The sequence below is a fragment of the Thermobia domestica genome, chromosome 4 (genome assembly GCF_964235325.1).
Source record: "Thermobia domestica chromosome 4, izTheDome1.hap1.1, whole genome shotgun sequence".
Classification (NCBI taxonomy): domain Eukaryota; kingdom Metazoa; phylum Arthropoda; class Insecta; order Zygentoma; family Lepismatidae; genus Thermobia; species Thermobia domestica.
The window spans coordinates 294817190-294837728 of NC_137457.1; the positions used below are offsets into that span (position 1 = coordinate 294817190).

A 20539-nucleotide genomic window follows, 5' to 3' on the forward strand; every position below is an offset into this window, starting at 1 on the left:
GTGTACATAAGAAAAACTATCTCTTCTTGTACGCCATCCGGATATAACACTTTAAGAATATATCATTCATACACTATCGTGCTGTGATGGAATAATTTATACGCTCCAGAACTTTGCACGCAATAAGATGTGGTGTAGATGGAAAATCGGCAGTTAGCTTTGCAACTAGGAAGTTAGCTACCTCCTGTCCCAAAGTATCAATTGTCACGTCAACGGAAATGCGTACATAGGAACTGCCTACTTCTGCCCTAATTGATTCTAAAGCTTCTTTGCAGGAAACTGGAAGATATCCCTTTCGAAGTGTTGACTCGTGAGGAACTTTAAGGCCACAATATTTCCGAAGGAAATCCCAGAACTTCCATACTTGAATTTTGTTCCAAGCTATGTTTGCTGCAATCATTGCTTCGCATATTTCCTTGTAAAACGCACTGAATGAAAAATCCTCTTGTATCTGGGTCAATAGAACTTGCTTCTTCCAGACATATTTTTTGGAGGGCACTGCCCCTCGGAGGAGACCAAAGTAATACGTCTATAATACGAAATATAGAATAGTACCGTGTGAAAATAATATTTGTCTCTCCAAATACTAAGTGTGAGCCACCCAGAACATTTTTTTTTTTTGAAAGAAACACTGTTAGTAGTGGTTTGTTTTTCACACGAAGTAAGTCTGAATATGCTACGCTGACTAAGACTTCATACTCCATCTACCTTTTTATAGCATACTTGACATAAAACTACTTTGCCATCGGTGGTAAATGCATAATCGACTCCTATCCAAGACCGCAACTTCTGAGATGACGAGGAGGTAGGCGGAGTCATTCCTGCTTTGTATACCCGAAACACGGATTAAATACCGAGTCTAGCTCTTCTTAAAATAATTAAAATAAAAAGTCGACAAATTATATATACCTATAGTTCAATTAACAATATTTCAATCGTGATTCATTGTCGCCGACTGCAAAGATAAATATACTTACAACACGAAAGTGGGGTAAAAAGTAAGTACCACTCAGCTTCTTACAGCTGTACCACTCAGCTTTGTACTTGCCGCCTTCCATTAGTGTTTTTTCTTCGTTCCCTGTGTGTTAATTGCCGCTGGAAACTAAAAAACGTCGACTTGTTATGTAAGTGATGCTATGTGAACTACATAAAAAAATCTGGGCGCTAGTAATTAGTAGCGGATGTAATTGAAAATTTTCGAGAAGTATGTATAAAAGCTTATAGACTTGATCCTGTTTGGTATGTGACCACTGCAGGTTTAGCTTGGAATGCAACATTAAAACAACATAGAATTAGAACTGTTAAATGATAAAGTGTGGTAAAAAAATCACAGTCGAAAAAAAAGTGATATATTTTAAATATTTTTCATACAGGTGGAAAAACCAGAGATTGATTTATTTCTTTATGCTCATTGAGTTAGAAGAGACCAGAAGTCTTCACCTAACAGTAAAATTCTAAATATTGTTCTATGCTACGTGACTTCTGTAGGTGAGTGGGTCACAACAGAAATAGGTTAAGAGGAATTTAACCACACTTACACGATTCATATAAAAGACTGCCGTAAATTTGCTTCGGGGTTCAGTTGGTACAGTGGAGAAGCAAGGCAGTTGTTTTGAAAAAGTCTCCATCGTTCGGAACATAGAGATGGATCTCTCCTGCCCATCAAAGGTTGGATCTTCTGGTCTCTTCTGCCGAATAATGTTGTAAGTGACTATCCTTCTACTTATCCCATAATTTGGATAAATGTTGAATTGTAATTTTCAATAGGAAATGTTCAAAATTCTTATCATGTAATAGGAAATGTCTCCCATCTAATTCATAAATATTCAATTAAATAGCTTTCACTTTTTAATTAGTTATTAATTTTATAACTACATTTAATTTGTCATTATATTTCAATAAATCATTTTGAATGTACTAGCAACCCTTTTAACATAATTTAAATTTGTTTCCATTATAATTAAAAGTGTATCTTATTTAGCAGTGACAGGCATTTTGGTTAGCCAATGCTCTTAACAAGATATTTCAATTACATTTGCTAATGACGTTATGGCTAACAAAGTTAAATATCTCACCGCAAAAGAAAAGTACACCACATGGCTCCCCGGCGGGGAATCGAACCCCGGTCTCCCGCTTGACAGGCGGGGTTCGTATACCTTTCAGTGATTATTTATCGTACTTACAGACGTGTTATACGCGAACCCCCTGTTCCCTTAACACCTATACAAAATTCCGAAATCTTAACAATTTCACAGATGACAAACCTTCCGCGCCAACCCACACCCCCTTGTTCACCGAAGTATTTACCTATAGCCCACCCACTCTTCAAGCAATCTTCTACCTCCGCATATTGATAACTGTGATCTGTAAGAAAGCGAATTATTCATTGTTGAGAAATATATGTAAAGGTTAATAATAAATATGAGGATGATTATAAGGGATATGATAAGGATTCTTACCTATTGTACGAATATGCTAATAATTAATATGGATGGGCGATGAATCAATATCTACCGTACAAAGGATTTAAATAGATAAGGAAGAAATAAGTACAATAAATTTCATAAATATGCCTCACAATTATGAAACTGGGTAAATATTATGTCGTGGCCGGTGGCAGGGTGCGATAAAAACTTTTGCGGCCAGTTAGGAGGGAGACCTACCACATATCGCGAACATAAAAAAGATTACTAACCACGCTATCTCTACCGTAGGTTGTCTGAATCAAACAGAAAGTGTTATTAATAAATGACCATTCTTTCGAATATCATTTACTTTAAGATTCGCCTGACGGTTAAAATGCAATGGACTGAGCAGTCTCTCGGCTCAATAATTAAATCCTTAAAATAAAGAGGAGGTCCATCCTGTTCGAATAACTGCCGCCCAATTATGTTGTCGGTGGAGTGATCTAATCGAGAGAGGGAACAGGAACTAATCCCAAAGGTTATAGCACGAGTTTAATGAGATTATTATGGAGCCTGATTTACGAGAATTCCGCAGATATATGCCAGCACAGTGGGATAGTGGTGGCTCCGAGGGTTCACTAGTTAACGTGAAGCCCACAAAAGGAGATGAATTTGAACACTAAAGCAATTGACAACTAGGACTCGTGCAAAGAGATAAATATTTGTAGCGGGACGACAATTCAACAATTAGGCATTTGTTACACAACAAGGAATCATGTCAAAGCTAATACAATGTAATACAAAATTCTTACCACAATTAATGGACCTCGAATATGTAAGTTCACAAGATAGGGTCAGGCTTAGTTATACTTACTCAATCAAAAGAAATATTCGTTTCATTAGCGGCTTAGAAAATTTAGCCTAGTAACAATTTAATAAATAATACAATAAAACGGAAGAGATAGTTATCGCTAACAACCTTAGTTGTGGAATCACTTTATGAAAAGAACAAACATTGAAATCAGATATTGGGTGCACAGAAGTATATGTGATTCTGAGTCGGTGCTAGGAATCAAGACACTCAAGTAGTCACAAAAAAATTTAAATCACTCACCTCGCAATCAAACACCTACGGAGATTGAAGAGTTCCAAGTGCCCTCTTGAGGTATCGTCGAGCCGGATAGAAGTCCAAGTCGAGCGTGGCATGGCAAAAGAGATCTTTCACTGCAACCAAGAATTCCCAGGATGCGTCTGGATTGGTTCGAGCGGTAAAAACCAACAGGACGCTATCACCTTCTTCGGAAATAGAGATCCTTTCTGCAACCGGAATTTCCACGGGCGAATGCCGTGATGGAATTGGAGTCGCAGGGTACACAGGATGGTAATGATCCACTCAATTTCTCGAGTAATAAGATGGTGAAGCACTCAGTTCTTGACAGGCGTGACAGGAGTAATGGTTCACGTGGAAACCAAAAGAACAAGATAGATCTTCGTAACAAATCGACGTCGACGAACGTCTTCTTTGAAGGTACTTTATGATATAATATCATAGTAAGTGAGGTAGTAATTAGAGAGCTTTAGTCAGGCGTTAGAAATGGCTGGAACGCCGAATTAGAAATAGTATGAGTTTTATTAAATGTTGCTTGTGTACAGCACAGAGAAGTTGATAAGTAATAAGATGTTTTATACAACAGCAAAGGTAAAGTTATATGACGCCTAAGTTTGCAGTGGCGTATGCGTGAAATTGGAGGGGTCAGAATGTGACCACTCTTAAAAGAGAAATAAGGGCAGTTCAATGAAGAGATAGAAATGTAAGGGCCTGCATGTTGTAGCAGCAATCTTACTAGAATCAAAGTTCAGCGCAGTATAAGAGTTCTTGATTGCACACACACGACGAATGATGAGATAGTCTCTAGAAGGAGAACGGAGATGACGGAGTTCTTCACAGACACAGTGTAATGACACTAGATCGTGGGCCCTAAGCTATACGCTGCTGAAGTCGTCTGCTGTGAATTTTACTGGGCACGCCCATATTGGTTACAAACAAACTGTTGTTAGGGTGGTTGCTAAGGCAGTTTCCATGGCATTGTATGTTGCACCTATGAGTCTTGTGAAAGACGAACTTAAAATTATGAAAAAGGCAACATTTTCACAAATAGCAGTGAATATATTTACTCTATGAGTATAGGAAGCCCATATTTATCATAATGTGAAATAAAATTACTCTACATCTTAAGTCCTGCAATCGTCAATAACTTGCAGGACAACAAGTGAGTGAGAATCCCAAGCATATATACGAGCGCCCCTTATTAATAATTTTAAATTGAGTTTAATTAAAATTATTGAAAATTGTTACCGATATGCTTTTGTCATGTTTTAAACCTCAGTGAAAATGTTTATTATGGAAGACACTTGATTTTTAAAAAAATTAGTGATCAGATATTTGGAGCAAAGGAGTGCAGCGCGAAAGTAACGAATACATTTTAGAACATACAATTACGAATACTTGAGCTCAGAAACTTAGCATCCCTACGTGGAAATAATTCCCTAATTTATTCTTCATTCTTTTGTTAGCGGGTGTCCATTCCATGCTTGACACTTGAAATGCGCCACCAGAAATAATTGTTTAAAAGGCATTTATTCTCTAACTATCGTATCTAATGTCCAGGGGTGGATCTAGGACGGACTTCTGGGGGGGGGGTTGTAATACTGCTACTTAGAGCTATTTTTAAGAGCTCTGAACTCAGAGATGGGTTTTATTTATATATATAAAATAATAAAGTTTCCTCTTCTGGGGGGCGATGCCCCCCTGGATCCGCCACTGCTAATGTCCTAATGTTATATGAATTACTTTCTTTAAGTCTGACACAAACGGCGTACAGATTTGTATCATGCCAGCATATACATGTATTAAAACTCATAAGCAGAACACGTACCAACTTACGCTGGGTGGCAGGGGTGTAGCCAGCAGGTTTGTGTAGGGGGGCCCGTCGTTTTTGAGGGGGGGCCAGCTACAATGTACAAAGCCGAAAAAAGTGTTGCTGCTAGTGTTTTTGAGGCCTGAAAGAAAGGAAAATTTTGGTTTTCTTCTGGAAAACTAAAAACACTATTTTAGATTATTATTATTATTATTATTATTATTATTATTATTATTATTATTATTATTATTATTATTATTATCCTGGTGATGTAAATTTAATAGGGGATGATAGGAGAACAATAGAAAGAAATGCAGAGATTTTATTAAACGCTTGCAGGGACATGGATTTAGAAGTAAATGCAGAGAAAACTAAATACATGGAAGTGCATCGGGACCGGAATACAGCAAATTATGGATGCGTTAAAATATTAAATAATACTTTTGATAAATTGCATAGTTTCAAATATCTAGGATCAATATTAACAGAGGAAAATCATATTCACGAAGAAATTAAATGTCGACTAAAAGCAGGGAATTCGTGTTACTATTTCGGTTCAAAATCTCTTGTCGTCGCGAATTCTGTCGAGGAATTTGAAGCTTAAAATATACAAAACGATAATTATGCCTGTTGTTCTGTATGGCTGCGAAACATGGTCACTTACTCTGAGGGAAGAACATAGACTGAAAGTATTTGAGAACAAGATCCTGAGACGAATATTCGGACCCAAGAGGAACGGGAATGGTTAATGGCGGAAACTTCATAATGAGGAACTACATAAGTTATATGGTTTACCCAACATTGTTAGGGTCGTCAAGTCTAGAAGGCTTAGGTGGGCGGGTCATGTAGCTTGAATGGAAGAAAGTAGAAACGCTTTCAAAGTCTTGACTGGAAGACCAATCGGAAAACGACCATTAGGAAGACCTAGGCGTAGATGGGAGGACAATATTAAGATGGATCTCGCAGAGATTGGAATACAAAGTAGAAACTGGATCCAATTGGCTAAGGATAGAAGTCAGTGGAGAGCTTTTGTGAACGCGGCATTGAACCTCCGGGTTCCATAGGCCATAGAGTTAGTTAGTTAGTTAGTTATTATTATTATCCATAAATTATATTCAAGATAGTTTTTATTATGCTTAATCAAGAGCTACTGCCCGGGACCAAATGCTATACCTTCGTGCATAACTATAAAGGTAACCAAGAAAGTTCTGTCCCTTTTCGTGGAAGTTTGTGTTCAATTGGACCTCACACCGTGAGTTGAATGCGAGTGGAGATAAGGCGAACGTCAGTTGTTGGTGTGGGTATATCCAACATACTACCTGGTTGTGGTAATTCAGACACACCGTGAACTTGCGTAAAGACAGAGGGAACATGGTACATCCACAGAGTGTCATAAGAGCATGTATCCTGAACGAGTTCAAATGGAGGTCAAACGCCGCTGTAGCGGGACAGAAGATATGCCAGGCCTTTGGTGAGGGTGTCGTGACGACGCGAACATGCAGCGATGGTTTAACAAGTTTAAGGACGATGACGAAACACCCGAAAACATCACGTGCCGGAAGACCAACACATGTACAAAGAGGAACTGGGACTACAATTCACTGTGTGGAGAAACCATTCGGCAGCACATCCATCAACTTGTGAAGCACTACAAGTTGGGTCAATGGGTCTCACATATTTTGACTCCGGGCCAGAAGGAAACGCGGCAGTCGCCTGTGTTTATTTACTGTTTCGGAGCCATTTCTGGACAGGGCGTTGACATGTGATAAAAAGTGTGTCCTATACGAAGCTCCACGGCGCCGTCATCATTGGTTAGCATCCCATGAACCGATTTCAAAACAGCAGAAACCAGCACTGTACCAGAATAAGGTCCTTCTGTATGTTTGGTGCATCGTGCATCGGGAACTGCTACCAGCTGGTCAGAATATTAATGCAACTGTGTAGTGTCAGCAGTTGAGCTGTGCTCAACAAAAACTCAGAACTCTGGAGCCATCACTTCTGAATTGCAAATGGGTCCTCGTTTACGGGACAACGCTAAGTCCCACGTGGTTAAGATGACTCAGGACACCATTTTCCGCCTTGGATGGGAAACAATATTGCAACCACTTTATTCCCCGGGTATTGCACCGTCCGATTATCACCTGTTCCATTCTTTGAACAATCACCTTAGAGGACGCCAGTTCAAATCCCTAGTGAAAGTCCAAAATACACCTGATACTTTCTTCGTTTCACGGCCCACCAAGTTCTACCGCGATTGATTCCATGGCCTTCCAGAACGTTTTGAGAAGGTCGTCGATGCAGATGGGGACTATTTTTGATCTTCCGGGTTAGGTGACATATCAATGTTCGAAGGTGGTGGGTGAAAAAGCAACAAAACTTTTCTTGGTTACCTTTAAATTTAAGACCTTGTATACAGAACCTATCTACACAAGATTGATTTTCTTTGAAATTTCACTTAATTTCTTTACGGTTTCCTGACAAAAATATTTATTATTCGTGACAAAAAAAAATAAATTATTTTATTACACTGAGTAGAAATAAAAGAGAGCGAATGAAATCCAAATTGAATAAAAGCATTGTTTCTCACCAAATTTTCCATCCTCTATGTCTTTTAAAACACTTGTTAAAGCATATAAAAATATACTTGTTACAGCATAGAAATCGCAGTAAATTGTGTAATCTGCTCTCACAAAAAAGTATCCTATTTTTCGATCGGTATAAGGAAGAGATACTATACTATTTTTCGATCGGTATGGAAAAAACAATATTTCTCCTTACTATTTTACCATAAATTATTAATTGTCAATAAAATTTGTTACTTTTAAATGAATGAAGCGAGATAATTTTACTATGATGTTTTAAAAGCTGGTCATTTGGGGGGGCCAGGAAACCATTTGGGGGGCCCGGCCCCGCTGGGCCCCCCTTGGCTACACCCCTGCTGGGTGGTCACTTCACGTAACACTGCATTTATGATGATTAAGAGCAGCTTGAAGCTTGAGCACATGTAAGGAGCCATCTGTAGGGAGCAGGCGGATCAGTGAATTTGGGTATGCGTAAAAGAAAGACAGGTACTAAAAGCGTGTACTAGTCTGGGCTAGTAATCACTACAAGTGGATTTGCATTTCAATTTCTTGGAAACAATGAGACATTTTTAACACTGTTTCCATGTTCCCTATCTATGTAAGTAATTTACTTGCACAGAACTATTTTCATAGATTAGAAATGAATGTTTAGAAAATGGTCCCGTATTTTTAATGCGTACTTAAAATAGATCGATAGGATGGAGCAATCATAGTTTATGTCAAACGAGATGAGACAAATTAACAAGTCCGGTTTAAACTTTATATATTGCTTGAACTATACTCTTACCAACATTCATATGCGGTAAGGTACGGTTAGGTTAGCTTGTGCTTACTTAAATGGGGTTGTCTTACATATATGAGTAACACCGATTTACCAATTTTAAAATCATCCATTGCCTGCACATCTAAATTGTATCAAGAGTTTCAAACTTTTACACATATATGTTACCACAAGGGTAAAATTATTATCGAACTTGTGCTGGTGAGGCTCGGAAAAAGCGGAGGCAGGCAAGTATCACACTCTATGCTGGAACGGGCACTGTTCGAAGATTACAGTATGTCTTTAAACGCGTGATTCAGTTAACAGTTTACTAACAAGTAAACCTTACGTTTGGGTGAATCGAGTTGCTGACTGAGGCACATATGAGAAAGTAGTACTAAATGTGGTCAGTATTTCAGTGAAGTTGTAGGTGCGAAGCTCCAGGGGTTTAGGAGATACAGCTACCAGAACATCACATGGAAGTACAGAATAGTCTTCATACAGTTGGAGGTAAAAGCTCTGTAAGACCTCTTGTAACGACAAAAGGTGAATAACAAATATATGGGTACATATCAGGACTAGGGGGAAGTCATATAGTAAGGGTATACCTGACGGTGGCCATCTTGAAATCCGCCATTTTGAATTAAGGTTAAGTTTTTAAAATAGGAATAGGGTCATGTGATACATGATTTAAGGCCCAAATTTAATCAGAGAAACAATGGTGACGTTAATTTTGATTTACGCGCAATTAGTAAAAAGTTACAGGGAAATTAAATATTGTTGCAGCATATGTATTAGTCCTTTACCCCACCTTGTAAAGTTTGTGTTAATGATAATAATTAAATAAAAAAAAGCAGGTGGATAAATATTAGGTCTATGGTAAGAGTTGCTTGATGGCGGCCATGTTCAAATCCGCCATTTTGAATCAGACAAAAGTTTTAAACAAAACGCATAACATTGACACCTTATTAATAGCAAATTTTACCATAAATCCAACGGTATAACCATTTTTGGTTTATCATTAGCCAGCACAAAATTAAATGGGAATAGAGTAATGCAATAGATGACTTCGGGCTAGAATGCTGGTAAATAATAAAGCAAAAATTGTTATACCGTTGGATTTATGGTAAAATTTGCTATTAATAAGGTGTCAATTGTTATGCGTTTTGTTTAAAACTTTTGTCTGATTCAAAATGGCGGATTTGAACATGGCCGCCATCAAGACAACTCTTACCATAGACCTAATATTTATCCACCTGCTTTTTTTATTTAATTATTATCATTAACACAAACTTTACAAGGTGGGGTAAAGGACTAATACATATGCTGCAACAATATTTAATTTCCCTGTAACTTTTTACTAATTGCGCGTAAATCAAAATTAACGTCACCATTGTTCCTCTGATTAAATTTGGGCCTTAAATCATGTATCACATGACCCTATTCCTATTTTAAAAACTTAACCTTAATTCAAAATGGCGGATTTCAAGATGGCCACCGTGAGGTATACCCTTACTATATGACTTCCCCCTAGTCCTAATATGTACCCATATATTTGTTATTCACCTTTTGTCGTTACAAGAGGTCTTACAGGGCTTTTACCTCCAACTGTATGAAGACTATTCTGTACTTCCATGTGATGTTCTGGTAGCTGTATCTCCTAAACCCCTGGAGCTTCGCACCTACAACTTCACTGAAATACTGACCACATTTAGTACTACTTTCTCATATGTGTCTCAGTCAGCAACTCGATTCACCCAAACGTAAGGTTTACTTGTAAGAAACGATATTACAGTGTTCTGAGTATTTCATTTCATTTTATTTTATTTTCATCCACAAGTCATACATGAAGCTCGAAGGAAGAGGAGCGTATGAATCGGGCAAGTCAATAAATAGATACAAAGATATAATGTTAACCTCTTCGGTCCTGGCTTCTGGAAATCGCAACAAGAATTTTTCATTGCACTATATTTGAAGGTCTATAGGGTGGTGAACATAACAAGAATATGAATTTTTGCGTTTGATGGCGTCAGCTGATGATCCACATACGGGGACCTTGGTTCTTAAGTCGTGCTAAAACTGCTTATGTGATATTATATGTTTAATTTATTATGTTTTCATTTAATACGATAAGTAGGGGAGAGGGGGGTATTGAACAGGGGGTACCTTTGAACATTTAAGATAACAGGCTAGAAATAGTAGCATATCTGGTGGTTTCAAAATTTTTAGTTTGGCAAAACTGCGTTGCGTGACGGTCAACTGTTATCTGCCATTTTACTGTAACTGTTGATGAACAGCAGTATTTTGTTACATTTGTGGGGTGGAAAGTTGGAATTTTTGTGAAGTTTTGTAAGATTTTTGACAGAAGCCTGTGTTTTGATATTATCTGCCATTCATTGCAGAAGCAAGTACATTAATTTACTTATCTAATGTTGCCCTTTGTATTTCACAATAGTTTGTACTATCTGGGTATTACCAAATTCCGCTTGGTCATGCCGGTTGGGGCAGTTTTGAACAAAAATTAGGGGGCACATTTGAACATTGTTCTACCTCTACTTTTCTGAAACTTATTAGTACCACCAACATGTTTGTGTTCTCAGACAAAAAAGAGAAATGTTCAGTGCAAACTACTGATATTGTGTGTAGACTTTCTAATCCCACAACTTCTGGAGAGACAAAGCGTACTGCAAAAATTCTGACATTTCATATTGATTTGCAGAATTTTAGGGTAGAATAAATTTTGTGTCCAGTACCCGGTTAGTGGTGAAAAAAAAAAATGTAATTTCTTAGATCTCTTAGATTGCTAGTAGTAATAGGTTTTCCATTAAGCCTATCAGGTATGACGAGCTAAATTAAAAAGTGAATCATAATCATATTTTCACAGATATGCTACGATGATCGTATTCTTTTAAATTTTTCTTCAGATCACATCTACGCCTATAGATATGTTGTCCACATATCCTTTTGTGTGTGTGTGTGTGTGTAACGTATAAGTACAGCATATATGCAGGCCCGTATTTAGGTAACTACTATTCTGTGCTCGAACACAGGACGTCACAATTTAGGGGGCGGCAAAATTTTGGATTTTTTTTTTTAAAAAGATTCACAATAAAATTATATTTAATACTATCACACTCAGAGTCCCGCGCAAGAGCGAGAAAATGTTTAATTCTTTCTAGTTACAGTAGTTATTAATTAGCTAGCTTATCTGATTATTTTTAAAAAAGTCATTCTCTCCTACTCCCACCCCAAGGGGTGAGGATGAACTTGAACATCATGAAAACTGATACCCTTAAACTCAGCGACCTCGAAAACAATGAATTCAACACTAATATCTGTCGTTTTCGATTACTTTTAAACTCTCGCCCGCCTCACTCGGGAGTTGAGTATGACCTTGAAGTTGAATTGGATTAAAACTGTCACTATTCATCTCAGTGACCCCAAAAACTATGAATTCAACTCAATTCAGATGTGTTTCCGAAGGGGAGGCAAATTATTTAGAGCACAGAGGCGCACAATATACAAATACGGGCCTGCATATATGTTTCAGCAATTATTACTATTATTATTATTTCCTTGCCATACGCGATTGGTTAATTCTTGTGCCTTAAACCATTACATTAGCCTTGTTGTTCGTAAACGAATTCATCCTGAAAATAACGATTATTCTAGTAAAATAATGGTTTGTTCAAAACTGCCCCACGTATGTTCAAATCTACCCCATGCTTGTTTAAATCTACCCCCCAAGGGGGTACATTTGAACGACACCCCCTGCGCCCTTGCACAGAATGACAAGATCAAACAAAGTACTCTATTTTATGGCAAATATAATGTATATTATATTTAGTTTTTGCTACAGTTCTAGGAGGAAATTTACTGAGTGTTTGGAAGCAAAAACGAATATTCGAAAACAGATGTTCAAATGTATCCCCCTCTCCCCTACATGCTGGTGAATGTAATGAAAACTCAGCCCATGCAAATACAAATTGGTTTTGTCAATTGAAAGGAAAAAAACGGTTATTGCAGTAAAATAAAAGTACATCGGTGTTCCCAAACTATTACTTGGGGCCCAGAAAATATAGTGTTGATTTACTCTACATACATGAAGAAGCGCGTTGTCATAGTTAGTACTGGAAAACTCTTTTGCATTTGACATAAAACCGATTAGGTCACTGTTTGTACTTTCAGAAGGTTCTTTATTTCACGATCACCGAGCAGCTTCACAACTGAAATAAGAAACAATAGAATTTATTCATATAACTAGAAAGAAATACTAATGATTGTTATTGCAACACTGACAGCCAGAAGCGGTACGGGGCAGGGGGTGTTGAGGCTGAAGTCCCCAAATTCCCGGTGTTTCTAAAATAATAATAATAATAATAATAATAATAATAATAATAATAATAATTATATAGTCATGACTATCATAATAAGCCTCAAGCGCTAAGTTTAAAAAATTTCGGAATTTCTGAGAAAAAGGAAGTATTCCTACGCAAAGACCCTTCCAAAAATATTTTCTAAATGTGCCACTGTTAGAAATTACACACAACTCAGAAATCGAGGAGAACAATTACGGTAAGATAGAAATTCTGATTTAGTCTAATGCAACATATTTAAGCGACGACATGATTTTAAAAATCTAAATTGAAATATAGCACAATATGACCCCAACTGGTTTGTTTGTAACCAGCTAGCTAAACAGGAAACGGAAATGACATTTTCTTCACCAGCGTGTTAGCTTGTTTAGCTTATACGTAAATGCGGCACTGCACATGAACGAGCAAATTATCCATTTCTTCCCAGTAAATTGTCAAATTTTTTGCTAGAAACGGACAACCAACTTTGGAACTTAAACCCTATTGTGGTTGGCTCTTCCTTTAATACAGCTAAATTAATTTTATCACATAATTTATTAATTCTATCATATTAATTGGGCACTCAACGAACTCGGAAAAAACTGAAGAAAACGGGAAAATTTTGTGTTAATCGAGGGAAATTTTCTTAAAGAAATCTTTGATCACTGTAAGTGATGAAGAAGAAGAAGTTCTGGCTATTGTCATAATTGTATACAGTGCTTAGAAGAAGAAGAAGACGTGACAACAAGATAGATAAGTGCAAAGGTAACATGGAGTATGCAGGTAATATTATGTTCAACTTGGAAAGGGTAATATAAACGGAAGTGTATTGCGCAGTACTGTCTTATGGACCAATTCAAAACAACTCTGAGAAATTTATAGTTTACAGAGATTAGTGAATAAGTTTGTTCATTGGCTTAGAATGATCTGTGTGTAGGGAATGTTCAGTGCAAGGGTAAAGCTGTTTTACGAAAGTTACTTTGATATCTCTAAAATTAAGTTTACAAGACCAACTTCTCATCTTCTGTGCACATGGATATTTCTTACTGTTGCACTACGTACAGAAATAATTCTATACCATGTAAAAGTTGTAATGGTACACACAACAAACCCAGATCATGAGCTGTTCACACTTCTAACATGGAGTGTGAATACAGCGTTATATGCGTTTGTTGTGTTCTATCACTACTTGTACATCAAATAGAATCATTTTTGTAGGTAGTACAACAGTAAGAAGTATCCACGTGCACGGAACATGCGATATGCGTTCAATTCCCCCCCACACAGTCATAAATTAAGTAAAGGGCACTAGAGAGAGACGCATTAAGTACAAGGGCAAATTTCAGGAATGAAACGAAAAAGAGAATAAGGACCAGGAAGCATTCATTTTCACATACCTCAAATGGTTGAAGGAAATATTCGAGCTACTTCCAAGAGAAAGTTGTGAAACTGCGTTGTGAGGGGATACTTTTTTTTGAAAAGAAAGGAGGCTAGATGTCCGACGAAATGGTGTCTTCTTTCCATATCTCGGAATGCTATCCTTTGCGTCTTGCCACAACCGCTCGATAGTTTGCGTATGAGCGCCAGTAACGGGATCTACGAAATTCAGGCTATGATTCACTGTGAAGTGCTGAAATCCCACCTCAGCCAACCTATCATATAACTTCAGCAGTCGCAATGAATGGTTGTACCAGGTTCCACCCACTGTTCAAGAACGCCTAACAGCTCTTCAGCACTTCTGTTCTTCACGACACACATGAATACATTGCCAGAACCAACCTCGTAACCTCCAAAAACCCACGTGATCCTACGACCGCAGTGATTTTTCCGTTTCCCGAACTTGGATTCATCTGTCTGAACTGTTATCCCTGGACCCTCAAGTTTAGTAGAGGAATCCATAGCCCAGCAGACGAAAACCTCACGATAAAAACTAAACCAATCGACACATGTTTTTTCTGTAAATATTCAGATTCATAGTAGCATTACTGATGTTTGCACGACTATTCAAAAACCAGCAACCCATAAGGTGTATCACCGTTAAGAAATCGAGTTTAGCTCTAGAAAAAAACGTTCCCTTGAAAAGCGACGAGGTAAAACAGCACTTCGTCTTCCTCCTCGAATTTCCAACGAAACGTGTTTTCTGGCAGCGAAACACATTCCTACAAAAAACCGCGTCCCTACAACAATTGGAACACAACTTACCCAATAGAAGCACACCATGTTCCTGAAAAACGTATACTCTCTTCTTTTCTTGCGTTTATCATTAATTCCACTACACCACATTCAGATATGCTGCATTCGTTACAGGGCGGCATAACCATTACCACCCCACCCGCCATGTTGTGTATCTTCTTCTTTTCCTTCTTCCTGAGTACCCACTCGCCACCTACATTAATCTGCGCAGACGTAGTTGCATTCACTGACGTGGCGTCAAACATTTGATAAGCCCCACTCGTCAAAACAAACAAACGGGCGAAAACAAACACGAGAGCTGAATACAGGTGCGTTTTGTTTTCTTGTTCAATGACTCATTAACAAAATCAAAGTCGCTTTGTTACCTACTTTTTAACATCCTAGATAGTCAATGAATAATTCCTAAAAAGTATGGCGTTCTGTGATTAGGTTTCTGTTGGCAAGTTGAAACACTGAGAAAGTTAAGGCGCGCGATTCAAAACAAGCGCCGGGAAAAACTTAGCGCGAAGGTATTGTTTTATATAAATATATATATATAACAACGCACGTCCACACACGGCCAAGCGTACCCGAGAGCTCTTGGATGGTTTTGGATGGGAGGTGTTCGATCGCCTATCATACAGCCTGGATTTGACGCCGAGAGAGACTACCACTTCTCCCTAGCAATGAAGACCTGGCTCGCTACACAACGCTTTGATACTGACTCCCAACTGCATGCCGATGTAATGCCAGTGGTTGCAATCGCAGGCGGCAGATTTCTACCACGACGGTATTGAACTTTGTACCACGGTATGATAAATGCGTTAATTTGCATAGCGATTATGTGGAAAAATAGCTTAAGAGTGTACCTTTCAAATGTATATAATACAATTTGGTTTGTTCATTATGTTACTTTTTTTTTTTTTTTATTTTATTTCCGAACGTCTGTAACTGTCTGGACAGCCCACCTATCCCATAGACATGTTACAGGAATGTCGATTTAGTTAAAATTACCTACTTTCGTTCCATGTAGAGAAAAATATATTGACTAGTGTAACTGAAACTTTTATATCCCTTTAAAAATTACATTGTACTTTTTTATAATCTCCTGTTTCATAGAGTATACAACTTTTTTGTTCGATATGCTCTCTGTATGTGTTGACCTGATGCTTTATATTTTATTCTTATAGCAGAAAGCGTCCAGTGTACGAAGTCGTAGAAATTACATGAATACAACTTTCGAATTTTGCACACGTCGTGATGGGGAGTAAAGAAACAGACATTTGTGACGAATCTCACGATTCGACGGATGAAATAGACGTTGATGGTGTGTGTGAAAATGATGAGAATCCAAAATCTTCTGAAGATGGAGAACAAGGGAACAGAGAATCACAGAAGAACGAATCACAGAATTCTGATAATGGAGAATTAAGCACTGAATCGGAAAGACCATTCCAGACGATTCTTGGTCAATGCAATACCAGGGACGAACGTAGTGAAGAGTCGTCAGAATTTTATTTTGAATCGGATCATTTAGCTCTCAAAGGCAATAAAGAGTACAGAAGTATGTTAAGGGCGATTGTGATGCTAGAATCGCAACGCATGAAAGCAGTCCAGGTAATAATTTCGCTTATAATTACTTATCTATATTATAAAAGAGAACGTACAAATCCTTTGTTCCCTCATCACGCTAATACGGCTGAACCAATTTCTTTTATTTTTGGGGGGTTATTAGGATTTGGACCCTAGATGGTTTTTATCATATCACTTTAATTTTTAATTACCAGTGTCTTGAGATAATTGACCATTCAAGTGTCCATAACGTACAAATCCTTTGTTAGTTCATCATAGGTATAAAAATAAACGTATTTATATGCAACCCGCATGACCGTGTCACTCGGCGGGTTAACATAAATGACAGGCGCTATAATGTTAACATTTACTGCAATTTGAAAGCGAAAAAGTAAAAATTATCTAAGTAACAAAGTTTATTGCGTTCCGGGGTGACCGCAGCGAAGCGGGGTGAACGCTGCTAGTACGACATAGTTAGTTTATTTAAATTAACTTCACTTACCTCCTTTTCATGTAGTAGTTGAATATTTAGAAGCTACCAATTATTTAGAAGCAACTATAAGGAAGATGTAGATGAGTAAAGTTAATTTAAATAATTTGATAACGCACAAAGAGTGAAAAAGTGGCCGACTGGACGGAGACTCGAACCCGGGACCTCCGGCATGCCGTGCGGATGCATTAACCATTACGCCATCCAGTCCACTTCCCAAAACAGCCTCTCACTTTCGATATCGGTGCTCTCCTCTCAGACCACGTGCGTTGTACCGCAGACCCTTGCTGTGATTGGACAATCCCTGTGTCCGTATATTGAGCAGCTATGACCGAGAGTAAGTGGCTGTTTTGGGAAGTGGACTGGATGGCGTAGTGGTTAACAAATCGACGCGGTATGCTGGAGGTCCCGGGTTCGAGTCCTGGTTCAGTCGGTTACACTCTCACTCTGTGCGTTATTGAATTCACATCTAAAAAAAAAAAAACGGTTGTTTCTTCTTTCATTAATATCTATATTAAATGATTTGGCTTACTAACACTCACTTGGCTCTTTGTGCATTACATTTTATATCCAATTTTCGAGATTTTTCTAAATTCTTCTCTTTTCTTACTTAAATTTTAACGAGTAGGATTGAATTTACTGGTAAACAGTTTAAATATGAAAAAAAAATTACAAATTTACTCCGAAATAGAGTTAGTGGAATTTTGAGTCATATTTTATAAAGAAGTGTTTTCTTTTTAAAAATTTATTTAAGGATATGAACTTATGTATATATATATACTGCGTCTAATATTTAGTGTACTACGAGGTGCGTACCAAAAGTAAATACCATTGATGTATTCCGGTCATATTCAATATCTAATGAAACCTTTGTTTCGCGTTTCAACGTAATCTTCATCCATCTCACAGTGTCACAATCTGTGTATCTACTTTTCAAACGCTTCTGCGGAGACTAGTTTGGGATGTATGTTTGAGACATCGGTGTACTGGAACTTATGGATGAAAAATGTGAGACCTGCACTGCCGTGTCGTGACAAAACGCTGTAACTTTGGCGGAGCAGTTTTGCGAAAAAGAGCCGTAAAGATTTCATCCGAAAATGTGATCTGTATCGTGTAGAACCAGTGTATCTTGACTTTGGAAACACGTGGTTACATGTAATGTTACGTAAATGCATGTTGTGTGATTAAATTTGGTGAAAATTGATTGGTTGACCACTATTGCCTAGTTACACTGGTTCTTCACGATACAGATCACATTTTCGGATGAAATCTTTACGGCTTTTTTTCGCAAAACTGCTGCGCCAAAGTTACAGCGTTTTGTCACGACACGGCAGTGCAAGAAAGTCTTGAGCTTGAGAAACGGCCAAAAGTTACTGGGAACAAGAGCTGGGGAATAGATAAGATGTGGGAGAGATTTGACATTTTTGTGCTGCAAGAAGTTAAGGACAATGCTAGCTCTATAAGACGATGCACTGTCCTAATACAGGAGAAACCCTGAACTTGCGAGTTGTTGATTTTCTTGAAGTGCAGGAAGCGATCTCTTTTCTAAAAGTTGCACACAGTTACTGCCCACTGATAATATGTCCTTTTGGTATAGGATCAGGAAGAATCACTCTTTTATCCCAGAATATAGTGTAGCGAATGTTACAGACTTTGTTTTACGCAAATTTTACTATATAAATAAAATTTAAATTATTAGCTTTTATTTTAACCGAATTTTCGACCACTATACCTCTCTTGTGGTCTTCCTCAGAGTATGTACTTTTTACGAAGGGAGAGCGAATCTTTCAGATATTCCTAATTCATCTTCTTTCATGTTACGCTAATGAGTAATTTGTGTGCATAACATCAAAGAACTAAAAACCCACGTCGTTTCATTTGCTAGTCCATTATTATGTTAGAAGAAAATAAAACTCCTCTCCACCTTATATCTATATTTTCAAAATGTCACGAAGTTAAAACAATTTTTAAAGTAACGAAAAACTTTACTTATTTCTCTTAAGAAAGGAGACACCGCGGAAAGAAAGAAAGTTACCATTCTAGCAGTGCGGTTCGTGACATTGATAAAGTTGTCAGAGAGCAGCAAAACCACATATTGGATAAACCCTGGTTACTTATCCCAGTGGAATTTATTCACAATGAAACTCTGCCACTGGGAAATGAGATGGTTGATCAGTTTACGCCTGGTTCCCCCTCCCTGATTTAATGTATAGTAAGACAGATCGGATGGAACTATTGCCATCATCCCGCCGAACGGGCGGTCACGTGTGAATGATGGTAATCCTTATTACAAGCAAGCATGATAATGGAATACGCCCATCACACAACCAGATGGAGTCCTGGGTGTCACTAAGTTATATCTACTGATCAGCAGAAGTCCTCAAGCGAACAAGGAATCTAGCGTCATAAGCAGTGTTAACTCTTAGCATTATAAGGTAAGCTAACCTCCCCCTTGGAATAATCTCCAAGTGTCCGAATTCTACGGTCTGACCAGGCCGTCAGAGACCAACCCAACCTGGGAACCTCTGGAAACCAGAGGGGTCTTACGTTCCAGCCTTGCCTACCTTATGACTTTCAACCTTGTGAAAAGGTCTTGCGGAGATGTTGAAACACTCTTATGCCTTTTCGCGAACCCAATAACATGTGTCAAATCACCATTTGGGATTGAGACCGCTTCATCGTTGCCTAGTGATGACAGATCATCACTAGAGTCTCATGAGTTAGGGATCAAGAAATTATTCACATAACAAATTCGCATTTATTCTACAAGATGTTTACAATACTATAAAGATGTATATTATTGGCAATTCAAAACAAACTAGAAATCTTGTATGTTGATTAATGGAAACCATTAAGTTTTCCGGAATATCCAGAAAAAAACAAATCATACGTCTGGAATACCCTGAAGCACAGAGATAAGTAAGTTTCATTTAAATAAGTGTTCCTTGCGTTAAGTAAATTTAAAATTATGTGTACTACAGCTGAAATATGGTGGAAAATAATGTATACTACTATTTTCTTTTCTTTTGCATAGGATGTTGACAAAATATTATCTATTCAAAAAGAAGCCTTGTCAGACCCAATAGCATTTGTTGAAAAGTTGCAGCGAAATGAAGACCTAGAAATACCTCCTCCACAGACTATATACGAGGTAAAAATTGTGGTTCTTATCATATGTTAGGTATTTAAATAAGTTATTCATCCATTGCTTGTATCTAGAAAACATGATGAGACAAAAAGTAACTTAGAGAGTAAGTAAACTGCAATAGCCGCATTTTATATAAA

At 37.7% G+C, this 20539-nt stretch overlaps 1 protein-coding gene across 4 annotated transcripts in view; it reads left to right on the plus strand.

Annotated features, from left to right (window-relative positions):
- Positions 1-13633: 13633 nt before the first annotated feature.
- Positions 13634-20539, plus strand: part of Atac1 (Ada2a-containing complex component 1) — a 38505-nt gene continuing 31599 nt past the window's right edge. The window contains exons 1-3 of one of the 4 annotated variants that reach the window (XM_081756244.1): positions 13634-13785; positions 16383-16809; positions 20289-20405. In XM_081756244.1, coding sequence (XP_081612370.1) covers positions 16453-16809; positions 20289-20405 — 474 coding nt within the window. In that variant the 5' untranslated portion in view covers positions 13634-13785; positions 16383-16452. Of the gene's footprint in view, positions 13804-16382; positions 16810-20288; positions 20406-20539 lie in introns of all 4 variants that reach the window. The other 3 variants (XM_081756247.1, XM_081756243.1, XM_081756246.1) reach the window with 3 other exon arrangements.